General features: G+C 41.4%; 1 protein-coding gene across 1 annotated transcript in view; it reads right to left on the reverse strand.

Moving 5' to 3' along the window:
* The window catches only part of LOC139643593 (insulin-like growth factor-binding protein 2-B), an 18,178-nt gene extending 6,547 nt beyond the window's left edge, over positions 1 to 11,631 (reverse strand). Inside the window, exons 1-2 of the mRNA XM_071518778.1 lie at positions 11,248 to 11,631; positions 1,384 to 1,538 (exon numbers count right to left, since the gene is read on the reverse strand). Of these exons, the coding sequence (XP_071374879.1) occupies positions 1,384 to 1,538; positions 11,248 to 11,608 (516 nt within the window). The 5' untranslated portion in view covers positions 11,609 to 11,631. The remainder of the gene's footprint in view (positions 1 to 1,383; positions 1,539 to 11,247) is intronic.
* Between the last annotated feature and the right edge of the window lie 5,811 nt (positions 11,632 to 17,442).

The raw sequence follows: 17,442 nt of genomic DNA on the forward strand, positions 1-17,442 counted from the left end.
TACATCATTCATTCAACTGGTTACTCAATCAATAATGCCAACAGGTAATTATTGGCATTTCAGAGTATTAGACATCATTATTACCTCATCAGTTGTTATCATATGTATTTAGTTTTGTTACATTATTGCAGTGTGGACAATTATTGACTGCTGCACATTCTGAGACACTCTCTAATTGAATGTATCAACAAAGTAATAAAAAAGTGACAGTTATGCACATTTATGTCACAATATATTTTCATGCTGTCATATCTTCTGTACATTAAACGCGCTCTGTGTGATATTTGAGCTTAATGATCTTTAGATCCCAGCAATTATGATCTTTAGATCCCAGCAATTACTCATCTCTGTGTGAAGGTGCATATGGACGGGTGTGTGTATGTGTGTGTGTGTGTGTGTGTGTGTTTGAGTGAGAGAGTGCCCAGAGGAGGGCACTACTGTACCAGACAAAGTTGCCCACATAGGACACTGCTGACCTCTTGCTACTGCTCACTTAACACACTTTTGATAAACAGAATTTGCATTTTCCTCCACTCTGCCATACACATCCACTGTCAGACTATAGACATAAGCAGGGGTGCTACCAGTGTGGGGAAAAGGGAAGGATTTTTAGGGATCGCCAAGCTAGAAGGTGCTTCAGACAGGCGAGGTGATATTGTACAAAGTTACACCAAGTAACAGAGTCTCAGGGAACCCAAAATTCATAGCAGCACCCCTGGATATGGGATGTTCCTAGTCTGACTTTTATTGCAATTTTTTGCTGGCACATTATGCACATGGAAGTGGTACAGGGCTTCATGAGGGTGTTTTGTACACAATGATATTTTTGACAGTGGGCCAATGGAGCAGCAGGCCAATGGAAGTCACAACAATTTTGTATGTCAGATTTTAAATAATAGCAAGCAAGATGATAACAAACCAATAGTGGACCTTCAGTGGCTGGTGTCAGCTGTGGGTCTGTAGCAACAAATCTTGGTGGTGCGGAGAACTTTATTTTTAGGTTACGAAGGCAGGCTTAGGGTTAGGTTTAGGTTAGTTATAGGTTAGGGTTATGTGTGTAACCCAAGTGCTGTTGCTTCATCTAAAATCCACTAAATCACTAGAGCATACTATGTTTTTTTGATACTGACTGACACTTTTTTCCTTAAAATGCTTTAAAAAGATCCCTGCTATTGGACACAAGATATAGGAAAAACATGTTCAAACCAAAGAAGAAGTGGAGGTTACAACTAGATACAGATCTTCTGGTGGTTGTACAAAATGTTACCCCCCATGCTTCGGGTTATAATTAGTCAGAAGCGGAGAAAGAAAGTTAATCCTGATTCACAGCTTAGGGACAACTCATTCAAAACACCCAAAGACAGCAGAAGGTTTAGTCCTGACCTGAGGCAGTCTCTGGGTCCGAGGTTCCTCTGGTTGATTTGTCTTCATCTTGGTTTTGAGCTCGTTCTGGTGTTGCTTCTTGGCGGACTCTTTGGGCCATAACCTGGCATCTTTGGTAGGTCTCCTTATGGGTGGACTCTCAGTGCCATGCACCTCTGTAGCAAACAAATACACAAACCAACTAGTATACAAGTCCGAAACCTAAAACATAAAATCCACTGAAATGCTCTCATTCCACACAGCACATTTTTGCGTTTTCAACAGTTATTTGGAGTCGACAAGTGCTGACTGGAGTGATGTTTGTTCTGTCATACAGCTGATATGAATCTGGGACAGCTGTTCAAAACTATCTAAAAGTGTCAAATCAACTCTGATGGGTGCGGACTTGACTGGATTTTTACACTCTCCAAGTTAAATTAACACAGACAATGCAGTTCAACTGAGTAACCCTTTTCATTGTCAGTACGTAAGCATATAGAAAATGACCTGCATAAACATACAGCCCAAATCAACATTCTGAAATTAAAGCAACTGATTTAATTTTGGGGAGTTGTTCATGTTTGGGTCCAAAGAACGCTCCGATGATGTTGCAACATTTTTGCGCTGAATTCCCGGTCATGCCAGGAAATGACGCAGATTGAACCTTTTGGCAAACATTTTCATTTTGATCACAATGTAGTGTTCAACTTGTAGATTCAAGGTAGAAGCGACAACAAAAACTGTCCGGCTCTTCTCCATCAGAAAATGATGCCTTTGAATCAGCCGTGTCCTGACTTTCGTGTATGCGGTTAATGGACAGATGTTACACACACACACACACACACACACACACAAACTCATCATCTCCATTGCTCTTTACAGCACTCACACATGCATTTATCTATTCTTTAATCACAAGTTAATACTAAAAGCAAGCATTTTTCTAATAACAGGTTCGTCACGGCTGTAATCACAATGGCGACAGTGTGAACGGATCCTCTAAGATCTCTAATGAGCTAAAATAGCGACGCCTCAAGGTGCACCCAGCCCATTTAGGTTCCTAATGGTGATGTAAAGACGCAGTTTGCATGGAAAAGCAGCAGGTTCATTTTCAGTGTGTTTCCTGCTCTAGATGTCCCGGTACAGTATGTTCATCAGTCACTGTAGATGGGGCAAATGCAATAACTCGCTCATAAGTTAATTTCAAAATAGACACGGACAAACTACTGTATGTAGTAACATTAATGCAGAACCTGAGATCTACATTATACTACTGATAACTGTAAAGATATACACTTTCTGAAGGATGCACACAATAAGGATATTATTCTCCACAGTCATGGCATGCCTGTCTGTTGCAAAGATACAAACTCAGTTGTTTTGTTTTGCAGAGGGTTGTGGGATTGTTTTGCCTGTGTTAATAGTTATCATTGTGGTGGAGACACAGTCATTCTGTCTATTTATAATGTTTTTTTTATCTTTTAACATCTTTATAGTGACTGTCCTGAGTGAGTTGAAGGTGGCTGAATGATCTCAGCTCTTAGTCTGACACATTTCCAGAGTCAAAAGTACATTTAGTGAATTAAAGAGCTGAGCTTGACTGCTAGTCATGGGAGGTGAGACCAGACTGGTGAGGAAGCACTTCTGAGGATTGCTTTTCATGCTGAGTAAGGATTTCTTTACCTGAACTACCTGCCAGAGGCTGTATGTGTGTATGTGTGTGTGTGTGTGTGTGTGTGTGTGTGTCTTGCTCCACTAACTCTTATCTGTAATTAGAGCAGTGCAAACAGGAGCAGATCTCTGAGGTTGTAAATCACTTCTGGGAAGGAAAGGCCCCTCGGTGACTCTTCTTAGCTATTTACGCACACACACACGCACACACACACACACACGTGTGTCCATGCGAGGACGTTGAGCCAGGTGTGAAAATTGTGTATATATATTTTGGACAATTTTAGGTCATAACTTTAGCTTGCAGCAAATACTGGAATGTATGAATGATGCTCTGTACATCAGATATACAAGTTCCTGGCTTGAAATTTCATAGGGCAAGCCTTCCAATCGGATAAACAAAGTACAAATCCAAGGGGAATTTTGTTAATTGAGTTGCCGAACTGTAACACATCCCACTGGCAGTTAATCTGGGTGGCCACAGACAAGACCATAAGTGGCAACAAATCCCATAATATTCACTACAGTGTGTCAGCGGTGCCCCAACGTCATAAAAACCAACCTCCAACTGAGCACACAAGCTCAGAAGTTTGATCAAAGTTGTGTTAAGAAGTTCATAAACTGTGGAATACATGTGTTAGCTTCTGGGGAACACATTAAAGGGCGAGCTTGACATTTTTAATTTTAGTCTGTTACTTCACAATATGGGAAAACATTTGTAGCAACATGGGGAAAAATGGTTTTACATTTTTCCTTTCCCCTTTGCTGCTATCCGTCTTTGACAGTAATGGGTATCAATAGCCAGTACTCATTGTTTTTAATAAGGAAGGAAAGCTGTTGACAGGCTGTGTTACAGTTAACTAAGGTGCAAATATAGAAGGTTTTTGCCCAGAAAATGTTACATTAAAATTCAAAATCCCAAGGTATTTCTTTAACACAGTATGATCTAGTTGTGTTAATGCCCTAGTTTGCTATAGACGCTATAGGAACACATGAGAGGCCATTTTCCAAGGAAAAAAAACATGTCTTCAGCCAACAGCTGTCATCTAAATGCAATGTTGTTGATTCTGTCTTCAGCGCCATAGAAACTACCTGTCTCAAGCTGTTGGAGTGTTGGCATCGGGCATCGCCATTGAGCAATGCTTTCACAGCGCTCTCATAACACAGAATGAGTAATGTCTTTCCAGAGTTGCTTAGCATTAATGTATTTGCACTGTTATCGTATACAGTAGAGCTGTGTCCCGAAAACGTACACGTGCTTCCTCGGCCAAGAAAGTGGCCCTACTTCAAACTATTGTTAGTGTAAATGGTTCCTCTCAAGGCTAAACCACTTCAAACGCTTTACGGCTGGCAGATGGACAAAAGCAATTGAATAATGAAGACGGTTTTGTCTAGCCAGAGATCCCCCCAAAACCTTTTACGGTTAGCTAGCTCTTTCAACTCTTGAACTTGCTATACTTCCATGTGGCCATGTGTGTCATCCCAGCCAAATGAAGTCGCCTTTGTAGTCTGAACGGGAAACTGCTGCCAACTGGCGGTCCTGCAGTGTTTGTCAGACTTGAAAGACAGTCAGTTAAACCTAAGGTCAAGGTGCTGTTCTCCTACAAAATGTATCTTTTTCACCATCAGCCCAACTGCTCATCCATACTGGAGATAGGACACAAGTTGTCAAACTATTCTCCAATGTACGAGTGTTTAGAGCAGTGGTTCTCAACGTGGGGTCTGGGGACCACCAGGGTTCCTTGAAGGGGTTCCAGGGGGTCCCCAGCAAATTGATGAATTGTTAAACTTCACCATTATTTCCTTTACAAGAAGTCAACAGAATGTAGAAGAATGATGGTGTTTTGATCATAGTTTCACTGTTATCTCTCTACCTACAATACAGATACTCATGGAATTCTGCACATAATCATATCTAACAATAAAAATATTCTCAGATTTGGGTTTGAGAGACAAAATCTTATCAAATGGGGGTCTGGGGCCCAAATTTGGACAAAATTAGGGGTCCTTGATATGAAAAAGGTTGAGAACCACTGGTTTAGAGTACCAATGTTGTGTGTTACATCTGTAGTGATCATCCACTCTTGCTCATTAATGTTAGATCATATTATGCAACATGTGGACTTGTTGAAATGAACTGCTAATGGAGAAGCGTGAAGCAGGGAGGGCTCTCTATTCATACCTCAGGGGAGTCTTCTTAGAATTGCAGGTCCTAACATGCAGTTCCCACCCAAAGTGATCTCTTACGCGTTCACTCTTTCTTGAGTGTGTGCACTGCACACACATCTACATACAGTAATTAAAGACCTGAGAGGGAGAGGAGAGGGGGGGGGGGCAAGTCTGAGCACAGGATCACCTGCAGGGCAACAAGGGCATTCCCAGACCACAGACAACGCAGAAAGAGAGGAGTGGGAGACAAAGACAGAGATGCACAGAAAAACGATACATCCATAGGGCAGCAGTATCATAATGGCTAGAGAAGTACATGTGCAACTAGAGGACTAATAGTCTGCATGGTTGAAGCAAAAAAGACACAGCCTCCTTGTCTCCATGGTGTCCTTGAGTAAAGGCAATGGGATTGTTGTTGCAGAAACAAATTTTGTCAGGATTGTACAGACAAAAGAACTGACTGTTTGCAGAAAAAACAAAGTGCCACATTGGCTTCAGACTCGCAGTGTGCACAGGCTCTCTGGACGAACTAGTTGAATTCTTTGCACACCAGCTGCCACTACACAACTGTCTGCATTTGGTCTAAGACAGTGCTGTCCAATCGCGCCATTGGAAGGAAAACCTGCAGACTCTTGGCCCCCTCTGCCACATGATTGGACACCACTGGACTAAAATATCACATGATTGGTTGTGTTGCCTTGTGAAATTGTCTCTCCTTTCGTCACATTTTCTTTTCCGTGCCATCCCGTGGTCAACACTTTCAAAATTAATCATTTTGAGGCTCGGCTTGTATCTGCTTTATGATCAAACTTACTCAGCCCTCTGAGTTTCACCTTCACTGCAGCTATTGTTGCTGCTGTTGTTCTGAGTTTTTGTCACCGCCATTTCTGGTTTCACTAGAAATGGCTCCCCTGCTACAAAACGTACAAAACAATACTGCAGCGAGTATACACAATGCAGTGTTTCTATTTTGAGCAAGTGTGACATTGCTGTTAGTATACCCCTGCCTTACGCCAGTGGAGTTTATCAGTGGCCAACAATAGCGCATTGCAGCAAAACTGGGCAAGTCCCAGTTTAACATGTGTAACCCTCCCACTGCAACTACTCCCCTGTAAACAAAAATGTGTTCTCAGTCAAATTGCCGCGTTGAACAAAGGTTAAAAATTAGTCAGAGTTTCAACCTGTGCAATGTGTACTCATGCAGGAGAGGGCATCGAGTTCATGAAGAAGGAAAATGGCAAGTATTTAAGCTAACAGGCCAAAATCAGGCAAATAAGAGTACAGTACAGTAGGAACAGATGCCCACTCGATACTAGATGGGTGAACCTAATGAATGAATGACTGTACAGTGGGTAGGAGTATTGTTTACCACCCCTGTGCTGGTCTATACTTCCCCCTTAAGGTTCCTATACCAGGAATGGGCAACCAAGTGCCATGGAGGGCCGAGAGTCTGCAGGTTTTCATTCCAATCAAAGTCTACAGCAGGTGATTTCACGGATTACCACACCTTCAACCATGAGGAGGAACTAATCAGTGGAATCACCTGGTGTGGTGCCAAATTGCACTGTTGGATCTCTCTAAATGGCAAATGGACAAGGAACATCCAAAACCGATGCCTTGTCCACACTAAGCCAGGTAAATCTGAAAACACATCTTTATTTCTCCGTTTTGGCCTTCCATCCACACTAAGACGCCGTTTTCGACCACTGAAAACAGAGCTTTCTGAAAACACTCTCCATCTGAATACATTTGAAAACGCCGGCTTCGTGTTGTAGTGTGGACAGGGAAAACTGAGGTTTTCCAAAACGCTGACGTGGGATTGTCATGTGACCTCAGGCGGTAGTCACACTCCCAAAAGACTCCCAGTCTATATTCTCTGTGGCTTTGGTGGTCTTGTAGTCATTCGTTACTTTCAAAAGCCACTCAACTTCATCGTCTGTCCAGACAAAGAAGTCTGGCTTGGCGCATCTTTTTGGTGCTTAAGGCTCTGCTACTGCAGCCATGACAACACTTCCGTAAACAGTGGTAACCATGGTAACGACATAAAGGTCATGGGCCGGAGGCTTGCACATGCCCAATAGGGTAGATTTCACCGTTATTAGTGTGGATGGGAACTTTTAGAAAACTGACTGGAAACGCTAGTGTGGACGGAAAGGCAAACAACACGAAAACAGCGTTTTCAAATTTACCCGGCTTAGTGTGGACAAGGCCTGAGTGTGGTACCACACGTATTAAGGCACTTCATGCACAAACCTATGATACAGACATAAGGATCAAAACAAACAAAGCTTTTGGAGCAAGCAGAGGACAGAGAAAAACAATCTGCACATTGCAAAAACATTCATCTTAACAAGTCATTTAGTCTGGTATTGAATCTTAAAATCGTAGTATTTTCCTGAAAACACATTTTTAAAAAAGCCAATAGGAGTGAGATAATTTCACTTGTTTCCATTGCAAATCAACTTGTTACAGGAACTATTTTTGCAGTGTGTGAGCATATTTGCAGCTCCATTCACATCTTTGACAGTTTAAAGATGAAAACTTTCTATTGCACTGATCTGCATTGCCTCTGAGTCCGTGTGGTGACCTAAAAATTTGTTATTGTTTTGGCGTTTATCTGTCAATGATATAGAGTGACCACTGGGCCAGATAGCAATCAGAGTCCAATGTCCATCATTCAGATTGCTGCCAAAGTGCATTTCTATTTTCGCTCTTTAATTTTCCCTCTCTAAGTATTGCCAACAGCTGAGTTACCCTCGGTGTGCTGGAGGCAGATTGGAGTTTTTCTCCAAATTGTCCGCTACCCTAGGTAACTTACTAGGGCTAGATTTATTTTTCTTTTACAATTAGTAGCAAGAGTGCTAAGCTTTATATTAGCTACCTCCTCTCATACTTCTTGCCTTGCCCGCTTTGTTTCAAGTCTAACCTTATTTAGCCAGAAAAACTGTGGTTCTTTGGATCCACCCATTGAGGTTTAATTCAACTAATGGTATTATTTCTGCCTCCAGAGCAGCTCTGCGTCTGAGAAATAAAATGTATTACTAAAACTCCAATCTGCTGCAGGTAGTGGACTGAAAGAATCCCTGGTGCATGAGGCTCAACTTTTCAAGTATGACTGTAACTGTATGGATCAGAAGCAGAGAAGTGCTGAACAAAGCATGCTCCGCAGACCTTCCCTGGATAAATAGAGGTTAAAAAACTATTGAAAGGTTGATTGGCTAATTCAAATACTGCTGCATGATCCACCCACCTCATGAGAGATGGGATTAACTTTCTTAGTCCACTGGACTACTAGGATTGAAAGGAAGGGAAATGTTTTGATTAATTTGGAGACTAAATTCTCATACGAACAATAATCACAATGCTGAACTCTTATTGGACCGCATTTGGCAGCAAGTTCCAAACTCCAATTGAAATGGAAAAATAATTGGAAGTGGAAACAAAAATTGTCATTCCTAAACAGACATAGCTGGAACGGTTTATTTGAACTCTGGAGCTTTCACTCCTGCAGTGCAGTACAAGCAGGTGAGAACGATGCCATTCAAAGTCAGGTCCACACAGAATAACCGCACTGAAACGCATGGGAAATGCAGGTCTCTGTCCTCTTCCAAGTGAACAGCAGTGCAGTTTGTTGGATGTCAGAACGTAATCCGAACCAACTGCAGGAAATAACCCCAAAATGTGCAGTTTTATGGGTATAAGGAGACGGTTGTTGACATCTGATAGCCAGCAGTTCCTCATGCTTGGAAAGCCTAGCATAGCAAAATGAACCAAGGGAAAACTGCAGTCTGGGCTGATATTCACCGATTTCTTCATGTGACTTAAGCAAAAAGTGCAGATAAGTCCATCATGCTTTGCTAAAGTTACAGGAATTGGAGTCTTTGTCTCGGCTTTGTTTTGACCCCCCTCCCCCTTCATTTGTTTTCTATGGGTGATTTGGGATCTGGATCTTTCCTGGCACCATTTCATTCAGAGACAAACATAGCCACACAGAGAGAAAGAAACAGTCGCAAGAGCATAGGTCCTTTTATAGACTTCTGAGGGCAGTGATGGCAGAGGGCACAAAACTCTTGCTGCTGTGTGCCTTCTTACAGATAAGGGATCTGTATCTCTGGCCAGATGGAAGTAGGGTGAAGCATGGGTTAAGGGGGTGGCTGGGGTTGTGTGCTATGAGAAATGCTTTACGAGTGATGGCAGAAAGGGCTTGACAAACAGACAGGCGGGACAGGAACGCACACAGGAACGTAGACGTGGACAAGAGAACAAACTGTGCCGTCACAGCAGAGCATGCGCCAGATTTAGGACATTTAACACATTTGTTGCCAGTCTATCAGTAATTTGGGGTGCGGAAGGCCATAACCAGCTGTGAAGCTACTGGGGCTTATCAGAAACTGAATGTAAAATGGACGGGCTTTTCCAAAAAGCAAAATAGTTTAGAAAAACATTCAGTCTTTAAAAATGTTTTTATTAAAGAGCCTTGATCAAGTATGCTAAATGATACATGAAATGAAATACTGACAATAGGAAAGCTGTATGTGGGTTACAAACCATAGTTCTGGGTTCAGCGGAGGGATAATGCTTGTTTGCACTCACAGATGTGGGTCTGCCACTGCCTGCCAAATATGTTGCATATGTCAACATTCATTTTCAGAAATCAATAGTGACCCTTTGTCCCTAATAACTGTAATGTGGAAAAGCAAAGCTTAACATTTCACAGTCCCTGCAGGATTTTGAGTTATGGACTGTGGTTATTTTGACCAAAAATAATGTTGTGGCTTTTCTGGGGGGAAAAAATGACATGCAGTGAAAGTACGAGAATTGGCAAAAATACAAGTCATTGTTTTGATTGTTAACTGTAACAGTATACAGCTTCTTCATGAGACTTCAGATGGCACTGGTATTTTTAATTGTCATTTTAGTTTTAACATCATGCCCAGGACCAGATGACAGATGAAAACTAGCTGCATGGCTAATGTGCGGCACATTGACAGAAATGTTGATTAATGTGCACTAGCATATAAAAAAACTCAATGAAGTAAACAAAATAAGTAGATTTCATGTTTGTTGAAATATTTTATGATTTGATCTACAATATTGATGATTTAAAATCTGGATGATGTGGAAATTACAACCTTTTTTTTTACATTTTCTTAATATATAAAAAGTGCAGGTACTGGACAAAGATGCAATCCTTGTAATATACAGTATCTATCTTATTTGCAAGTAAGTTGTGGCTACACTGTCATATAAAATTAACCTGTCTTGTGCCATGATCCATCAACTGATGCTCCTTGAAAACCTTTGTCACAGTGACATGCTTTCCGGCATGACGATTCCTAGAAAGCAGGGCTCAATTTCTGAGAATAGAAGGTGAAAGGCACGTACAAATTACTTCCACCATGCACCAACAATGTTTACTGAGAAAGAAAACGGATGTTGTACGGGTAAATTATTAAGTTGTACTTTGCTGTTGCATCCTTTCATCAAAGTTAGCTGTATTACAGACTTATTCAAAATGGTAATAATCCCTTTCAGACAGTCAAGTAATTGGTTCCTTACATAACACTGAAACTGTAACAGAACCTGTAGGTCATGGGCACAAACGTTTTCGTGTCAAGGGCCCCAGACAGATATGCATGAAAACACAGGCCTCAACTTTTTGTACCATTTTGTACCTTGGACCCCCGCAAACACACACACACACACACACACACACACACACACACACACACATCCATCTGAGAGGATATACTGTATGTTGTTAGATGATATATTATGAAACTGTCTTTATACTGTAGTTGGTGAGGTGGAACAGTGGAACGAGTGGAAGCTATGATCAAAGCACTCTTATGCATTTTCTCACCGTGCTAACTTTAAGTGAATGTCCTAACAGTAATAGTAAAATTAAACTTTTATTTTGCCCCTTTCAAGGACCCCTACCTGGACCTGGTCCTGGACCCCACCTGTGGGAACCAGTAAAACCACTGCAAGGCCTTAACTTCCCTAACTACCTATAATTCTCACTCTGTTCTCCAGAGAACTTACCGTTTGTATCCTGGTGGTCTTGACTGGTCGTGGTTTCCAGGTCCACCTTTTGCGCGCAGCGTCCTAACCCCTGGATGAGCTGCTGCAGCGGTAACTCAGCGTCCGTGCTGGGGTAGCATCTCAGGCCGGTGGAGCACCTCGGTGTGTAGACCCCGCACAGCTCCCCCTCCAGCCTGGCGCACACCGGACAGCAGCCGCAGCCCGGCTCCCTCACTATCTCTGCACATACTGTCGTGACTTTGGGACAAGCAGCTAAACGCTCTGCGGCGCAACTAGGGCATCGGAAGACCAAATCCCCGAGTAAGATGCCAGGTAAAGCGAGACACGCAAACAGCACCACGCAGGTAAAGTATATGACCATTCTAGTGGGCTAGTGGGCTAGTTTATTAGTGACCAGTGGAGATCAAAATGACCCGTGGAAGATAACAGTGAGAACCTGAGGATCCTCTGACAGTCGGCTGTGTGTGGGTAAACAGGTGAGTCTCAGATGCTGTTGACAGGGTCCTATCTACTGTCATGTTACTGGCTGACTGGCTGTCAAAAACAGCTGAGCTTATTACTGTAATCCAGTGATGTCAAGGACCCCTAATTTAGTTCACATTAGAGCCACGGACCTCCATTTGATGAGATTTTGTCTCTCAGACCCAAATCTGAGAATATTTTTATTGTTAAATATGATTTTGTACAGAATTCAATTACTATCCTGTGTTGTAGGCAGAGAGATAACAGTGGAAATATGATCAAAATAGTCATTCTTCTACATTCTATAATTGTGTTATTGTAAATGAAATAACGCTTAAATTTAACAATTCATCAATTTGCTGGGGACCCCTTGGAACCCCCTAAAGGACCCGTGGTGGTCCCCGGACCCCACGTTGAGAAACACTGCTCTAACCAAAGGTTATCAAATAGATTGTGTGAGTGTATAAATGTGTTTTTGTGTGTATATGTTTGCATGTGCATGTGTCAGAAAGAGAGAGAGAGTCAGGGAGAGAGTGAATGTGGATTGTAAGGGTTTATAGTGTTCTCTCCTTCCATGTTAACCCCAATTTTTTTTTCCTTTTTTTTTTTTTTTTTTTTTTTTTACTTTGCAGCACCAAGCCGAAAAGTTACCCAAACATAAAATACAACTGACTCAGCTAGAATTCATTGTGCCGTGCCACTCACTTATGAAAGAATGTTTCAAGTCAAAGCAAACTACAGAAAAACAGACATTTCCTGGGGAATATTACCCTGAGTGCTGAGTGTCCGCGACATGGCCCCTTCGCTTGTTGCCTCCTGTCGGTTGGCACTCAATTAAAGGTGAGGCCCTGGGCCAAAATTGCTCTCCATCTCTGTGCAGCCCAATTATTCGCACAGTGGTTGCAGTCAAGATATTGTTCTCTGTTAGCAAATGAACCTGGAAACCCCAAGTGGTTACGGTGCGGTTGGCCCTCTGCCCCGAAGAAATGACTGTTGACTCAATCCAGAATGGACGTAGGACAGTTGTGATAAACCAAGGTCTCATTTTGGGGATTTTCTTAGTGTTTTTCTTACTTTGATATTCATGTTTTAAGTTCATCTGTTTTGTGTTTGCTTTGTATTTGCTGACTCATAGTTGTTGACGATGACATGGCTCTGTCGGTTGATCATTTGTTGTCAATTACAACCGCGGCGTCACTACAAAAAATTGTGTTTTGGCTTTGTCCTTCTTTCCATCGTATGATCATTTTCCAAGACCTTGGATAATGAGAGAAATCACTTTCACCTTTTGAAATATCACAGCAGATTGCAGAAAAACAAAGTGATTTTGGTATCAAGATCAAATTTGGTTTGCATTTGCTCTTAAGTGAGCAGTTTGTGAATAAAAACATTTTACAGTATGAATAATGTGGAATGATGTGATACTTTATTGATCCCTATAAAAATCATGTTTTCTTTTTAGATGGTTAGTTGCCTTAACTTCAGTTTATCCATCAGTTTATCCGTCTCCAGTGCAGCTCCAACCTCTGCCCCCACCCTTAGTTGTACACTCACCTGGAGGTGGCGCTGTTGCACAAGTATATCCTATCCTATTCTATCCTATCCTATCCTATCGTATCCTATCCTACTTCACCCCACCGCTCTTTCCAACACAATGTTAACAAAACAAGCACAGAGGTGAGGCGACGCATCAATCGCGGATGTCTTTAAATACCCAGTATTCCAAGTGAAATCATCCCACATGTAAACTTGCCCCATCAACTGACACAGAAAACCTTTAGGATTATATTATATTACCTCATGAGGAACACAAGGGCATGAATGATTATGTCATGATGAATGATGTAATGATAGACTAACACACACAGTCATATGAGGAGGCGCATGTTGCACCTTTTCGGAGACCGTGCACCAAGAGGAAACTATTCGCCCGCAACACGTGAAACACATTTCCACCTTCTCTGACCGACCCCACAACACATGCCCTAACGCAGGGTTTCCAGCCCTAAGGTGCAGCCCCAGTGTGTGTGATGTCAATACAGCTCACTATGCAGTTAGCTGGTCTGGGAGCATGAGGTAATGTCTGTCAGGGCCATCTCTCCTCACTCTGCCTGATGCTGCCACTTGGATAAGGTTTCTGCGCTGTAAAAACGGTTTGCTGGAGGAAAAAAAAAGCTTCTGAATGTTATTTTCCTTTGTCTTTTGAGAGACTGACCTGTAAGCAAGACTTGGAAACTAACTTTTACATGTCCAGGTTTTGAAGAATGTGTGGGAGTCCTGTCATGAGACGAGTTTCCATCTTAAAGTGATGAACAAACAAATGAAACTGCAGTGTTACATTCCAAAATGAGATATCTACCATCTGAAATGAATCTTACAAAATGATTACTGACATGAAAGTACCACACATTATGGGTTTCTATTAAAGTTAAACAAACAAACTTTAGTATCATTTTCTTTTTTCAAAATGGATATACTGTATAGCATTTTGGAATGAACCCCTTACATTTATTTTACCTTCATTTCACCCAGAACAGTGTGACCGAGCAACTTTGCTTTTTGACTGACTCAACAATTATGACTCAACAATTATTTGACCAGGTGCTGAAACTTCTGGTTTTCAAAACTCAGACACCTGGCAATTATACTGCTTGATGGAAATCATAGATAAGGAAGTGCCTTACTCAAGAATCCATTATCAGCATTAATAGCGGATAGAGTTACAACAATTTTCTAAATCCTAATTTGTAATTCACCCCCAGTCTTTGGTAGGAGTCCAGGAATTCAGCAAACTTTCATTTACAAACTTGCTTCTCTAGCATCAAGGCTACAACTACACAAACAGTAACTGCACAAGTATAACTCACATCATCACACAGGCATACTGTACACGCCTGCACAAGCTTGTGGGTTTGCACGCACACACATACACAGACACACACACAGACATGTTGCCTTCCCAATCCCCATCACCCTACTCAACCCAGATGAATGCTAATTGTGGAGTGTAGTCACCCATGTGGACAGTGTGTCCAATTATTTCAAAAGATGCAATTAACTTCTCCCCAAAAACACAGCCAATTTGTTTGGACGTTGTGTTCATTGAAGAGTCAGTTGAACCGGGCACTGACCCGGATCGACCCAACACCGACATACACAGAACATTTATTGTGTCCAGACAGAATCATATTTCAGAGTCTACATTCGTTTGGCGGAATACAGGCAGTTGCTGTTACAGAACATGAATAAATCGATTACGTTATTATTAAGTTATTCTAATTATGAGTAAAGAGTGCATCATCAAGGCATTATCCCTGCTGCAGAACTCTGTTGCTGTTGTCCATATACCTGGATAAAGTCATTAAGTCAAATTAGCAAGGCAACCTTTCATGTTTTGGAAAGTCTAAGATTCATCCATGTCTGTACCTGTGTACTGGGAGCATGTGCAAATGCAAGTGATGTTGCTGTATTCATTGCTGAATAAGTAAAGTATAATAGAAGTGTTGGACAGCAGATTGTGGTGTAGTTCTCTTTTTTATTTACCTAGCAGATAAAAACGCATCACCTCCTGTGCACTGGGAAGATTTCCCCAACACTGGTGGAATGGGACAAACCAGGCTGTTTTAGGCATCGTGGGTGGGTGGAGTTTCTCTTGTTCAGCCCAAACACAGTACTTCCACTATAATAAAGCGATATTCTATCATGGAAAAATTATAGGACGTAGCTTTAAAGGCTTAATTCCAACTTCAAAGATGCATGTAACAGCAGATGTGAATTCAGTTTAAGATATTATTACTGATGACTGATTGGTGGGAGGGGGCAGATGTCTACTGTACTTCCTGGGTGTTCATGTCCCTAATAGCGTCTCTTGTCATCTGAAGTGTCCTAATATAGCAATCCTCACCTATCTGACAATCACAGCAGGATAATACAAATGCCACTGGTTTGTATCAGAGCCATAAAGATGTTTATCTGCTTGCTGGGTAAACTTGTATTGAATGAAAAATGTGGGGAAACTGAAGACTGAGGACTGAATGTAAAATATCCACTTTGAATGACTTTGCAGACCTATAGGCAGGGAATGAGGCTTGTTTCCCCTCTTTTCTATATGGCAAGTGTGGAGGTTATACATGGCCTCGTCTTTCTACTCTTGTTCCTACTTGAGGGAATATTTTCCATTACTTTAAGTGAGAGAAACTGTCCAAACAACACATGCATTGCCTTTCACAAGCACAGCATTTAGCAAACCATGTCTATCTACTGTATACTCTGTTTGCTCTGTTGCTTACAGTATTATGCCTTCAATTAAGTGAAATGGAAATGTTTTCTTATGACCACTCCTGAACATTTCTCCGCTCGCAAATGCATTATGATTATATTATGTGTACGTGTTGCCTAGCAACTCCAGATGAATGGGCAATAGCTGAACAATGTTGAAACGTTTAATTTTACACTTAAGGGGAAAGACCTGACAGTATAGTGCTGAAAGATATTTTAACTGGGCTCCTGAAAGATCCATCTTTCAAGGAGTCATTTAGTCAAGACAAACTGAATACTGCACAAAGGTGGTCACATTTTCCAGGCTTCAGTCACGGGTTTAATTCAAAGGAGAAGAGTGAAAAGAGGCCGATATTTGGGAGGATTCTGATATCCAGCAGCGTACAGGAGACTGGTGAGATTACAGGATTAAGAAAAAAGGCTCTTTTATATTCTTTCAATAAAATAGCGGGATTAGTACAAACAGGTTGTTCTCTCTTGTTTCTATCTGTATTTTAATGTTGTTTGTTTCCCTATAAAGCACTTTGTGAATAATTATTTTTGTTAAAAGTGCTTTATGAATAAATTTGACTTAATCTGAGTGGTTGCTGATGTAGGATCAGTTTTGTTATTTCCTAAAGAGTATTCAAGATTAGGAAGGGTTTTGTGTAACCTGAACTACAGTCAGTGCTCAACTTGATTCCCGTGTTCTTTACTGTTGCTAATCATTGAGTAAAGTGTCATCTGTTAGCATGATATGTATGTTGAGAGTATTAAATTCATCTTGCCAAAAGTCTTTGTTTTCATGTATTTATTTTTTAAAATTGCCTTTTACACTAGGACTTCACACTACACCACAATCTACATACTCTGTAAATATCTCCCTATCATTGCCTAACAATTTACCTAACCAAACAGCAAAAGGCAAGACTTGAGAATAATCTTGTTGACTACATTTACACAGCAACAGAAAATCTGAAAATCTTAGACTAAATAAGGGGAAAAAATCTGATTCCATGTGATATCTCGCTGTTTCGACAGCCATCAGAAGATCACATCTGTCGTGAAGAAAATAAATCCTAAAAAATCTCTGGATGTAGAACCTCAACAAAACAAGCCTTTATGAAACATTCTCCACTCAGGAGACCATTCTGACTTTCTAATGGACTTGGATGAGAGAGCATGACCTGGTGTTCGCTGCATCCCAATTCACAAACGTTTGACCCCGGGCACATTATAAACTCCAGTCTGCAGTGCTCCCTGGGATGCAGAGGGGTCAACAGCAGATCTATAGGATTATAGGAGCAGATTAATGTGATGTAATTACTTAGGAGAGAGAGAGTAGAGTGGACGGGAGAGAACAGCGCTCGTCGGCCTAAAGTCTCTCCTGCACCTTCTTTTTCTGAAAAAGTGGCTTTATGTACCTTTGTAGTAAGTAACCTAGCTATTAGCTGGTTAAAGGACTACACCAACTTT

This window comes from Centroberyx affinis, unplaced genomic scaffold (assembly GCF_046629955.1).
Source record: "Centroberyx affinis isolate AG114_WGS23_722 - 3 ecotype Tasmania unplaced genomic scaffold, CSIRO-AGI_Caff_v1 ptg000634l_1, whole genome shotgun sequence".
NCBI lineage: Eukaryota > Metazoa > Chordata > Actinopteri > Beryciformes > Berycidae > Centroberyx > Centroberyx affinis.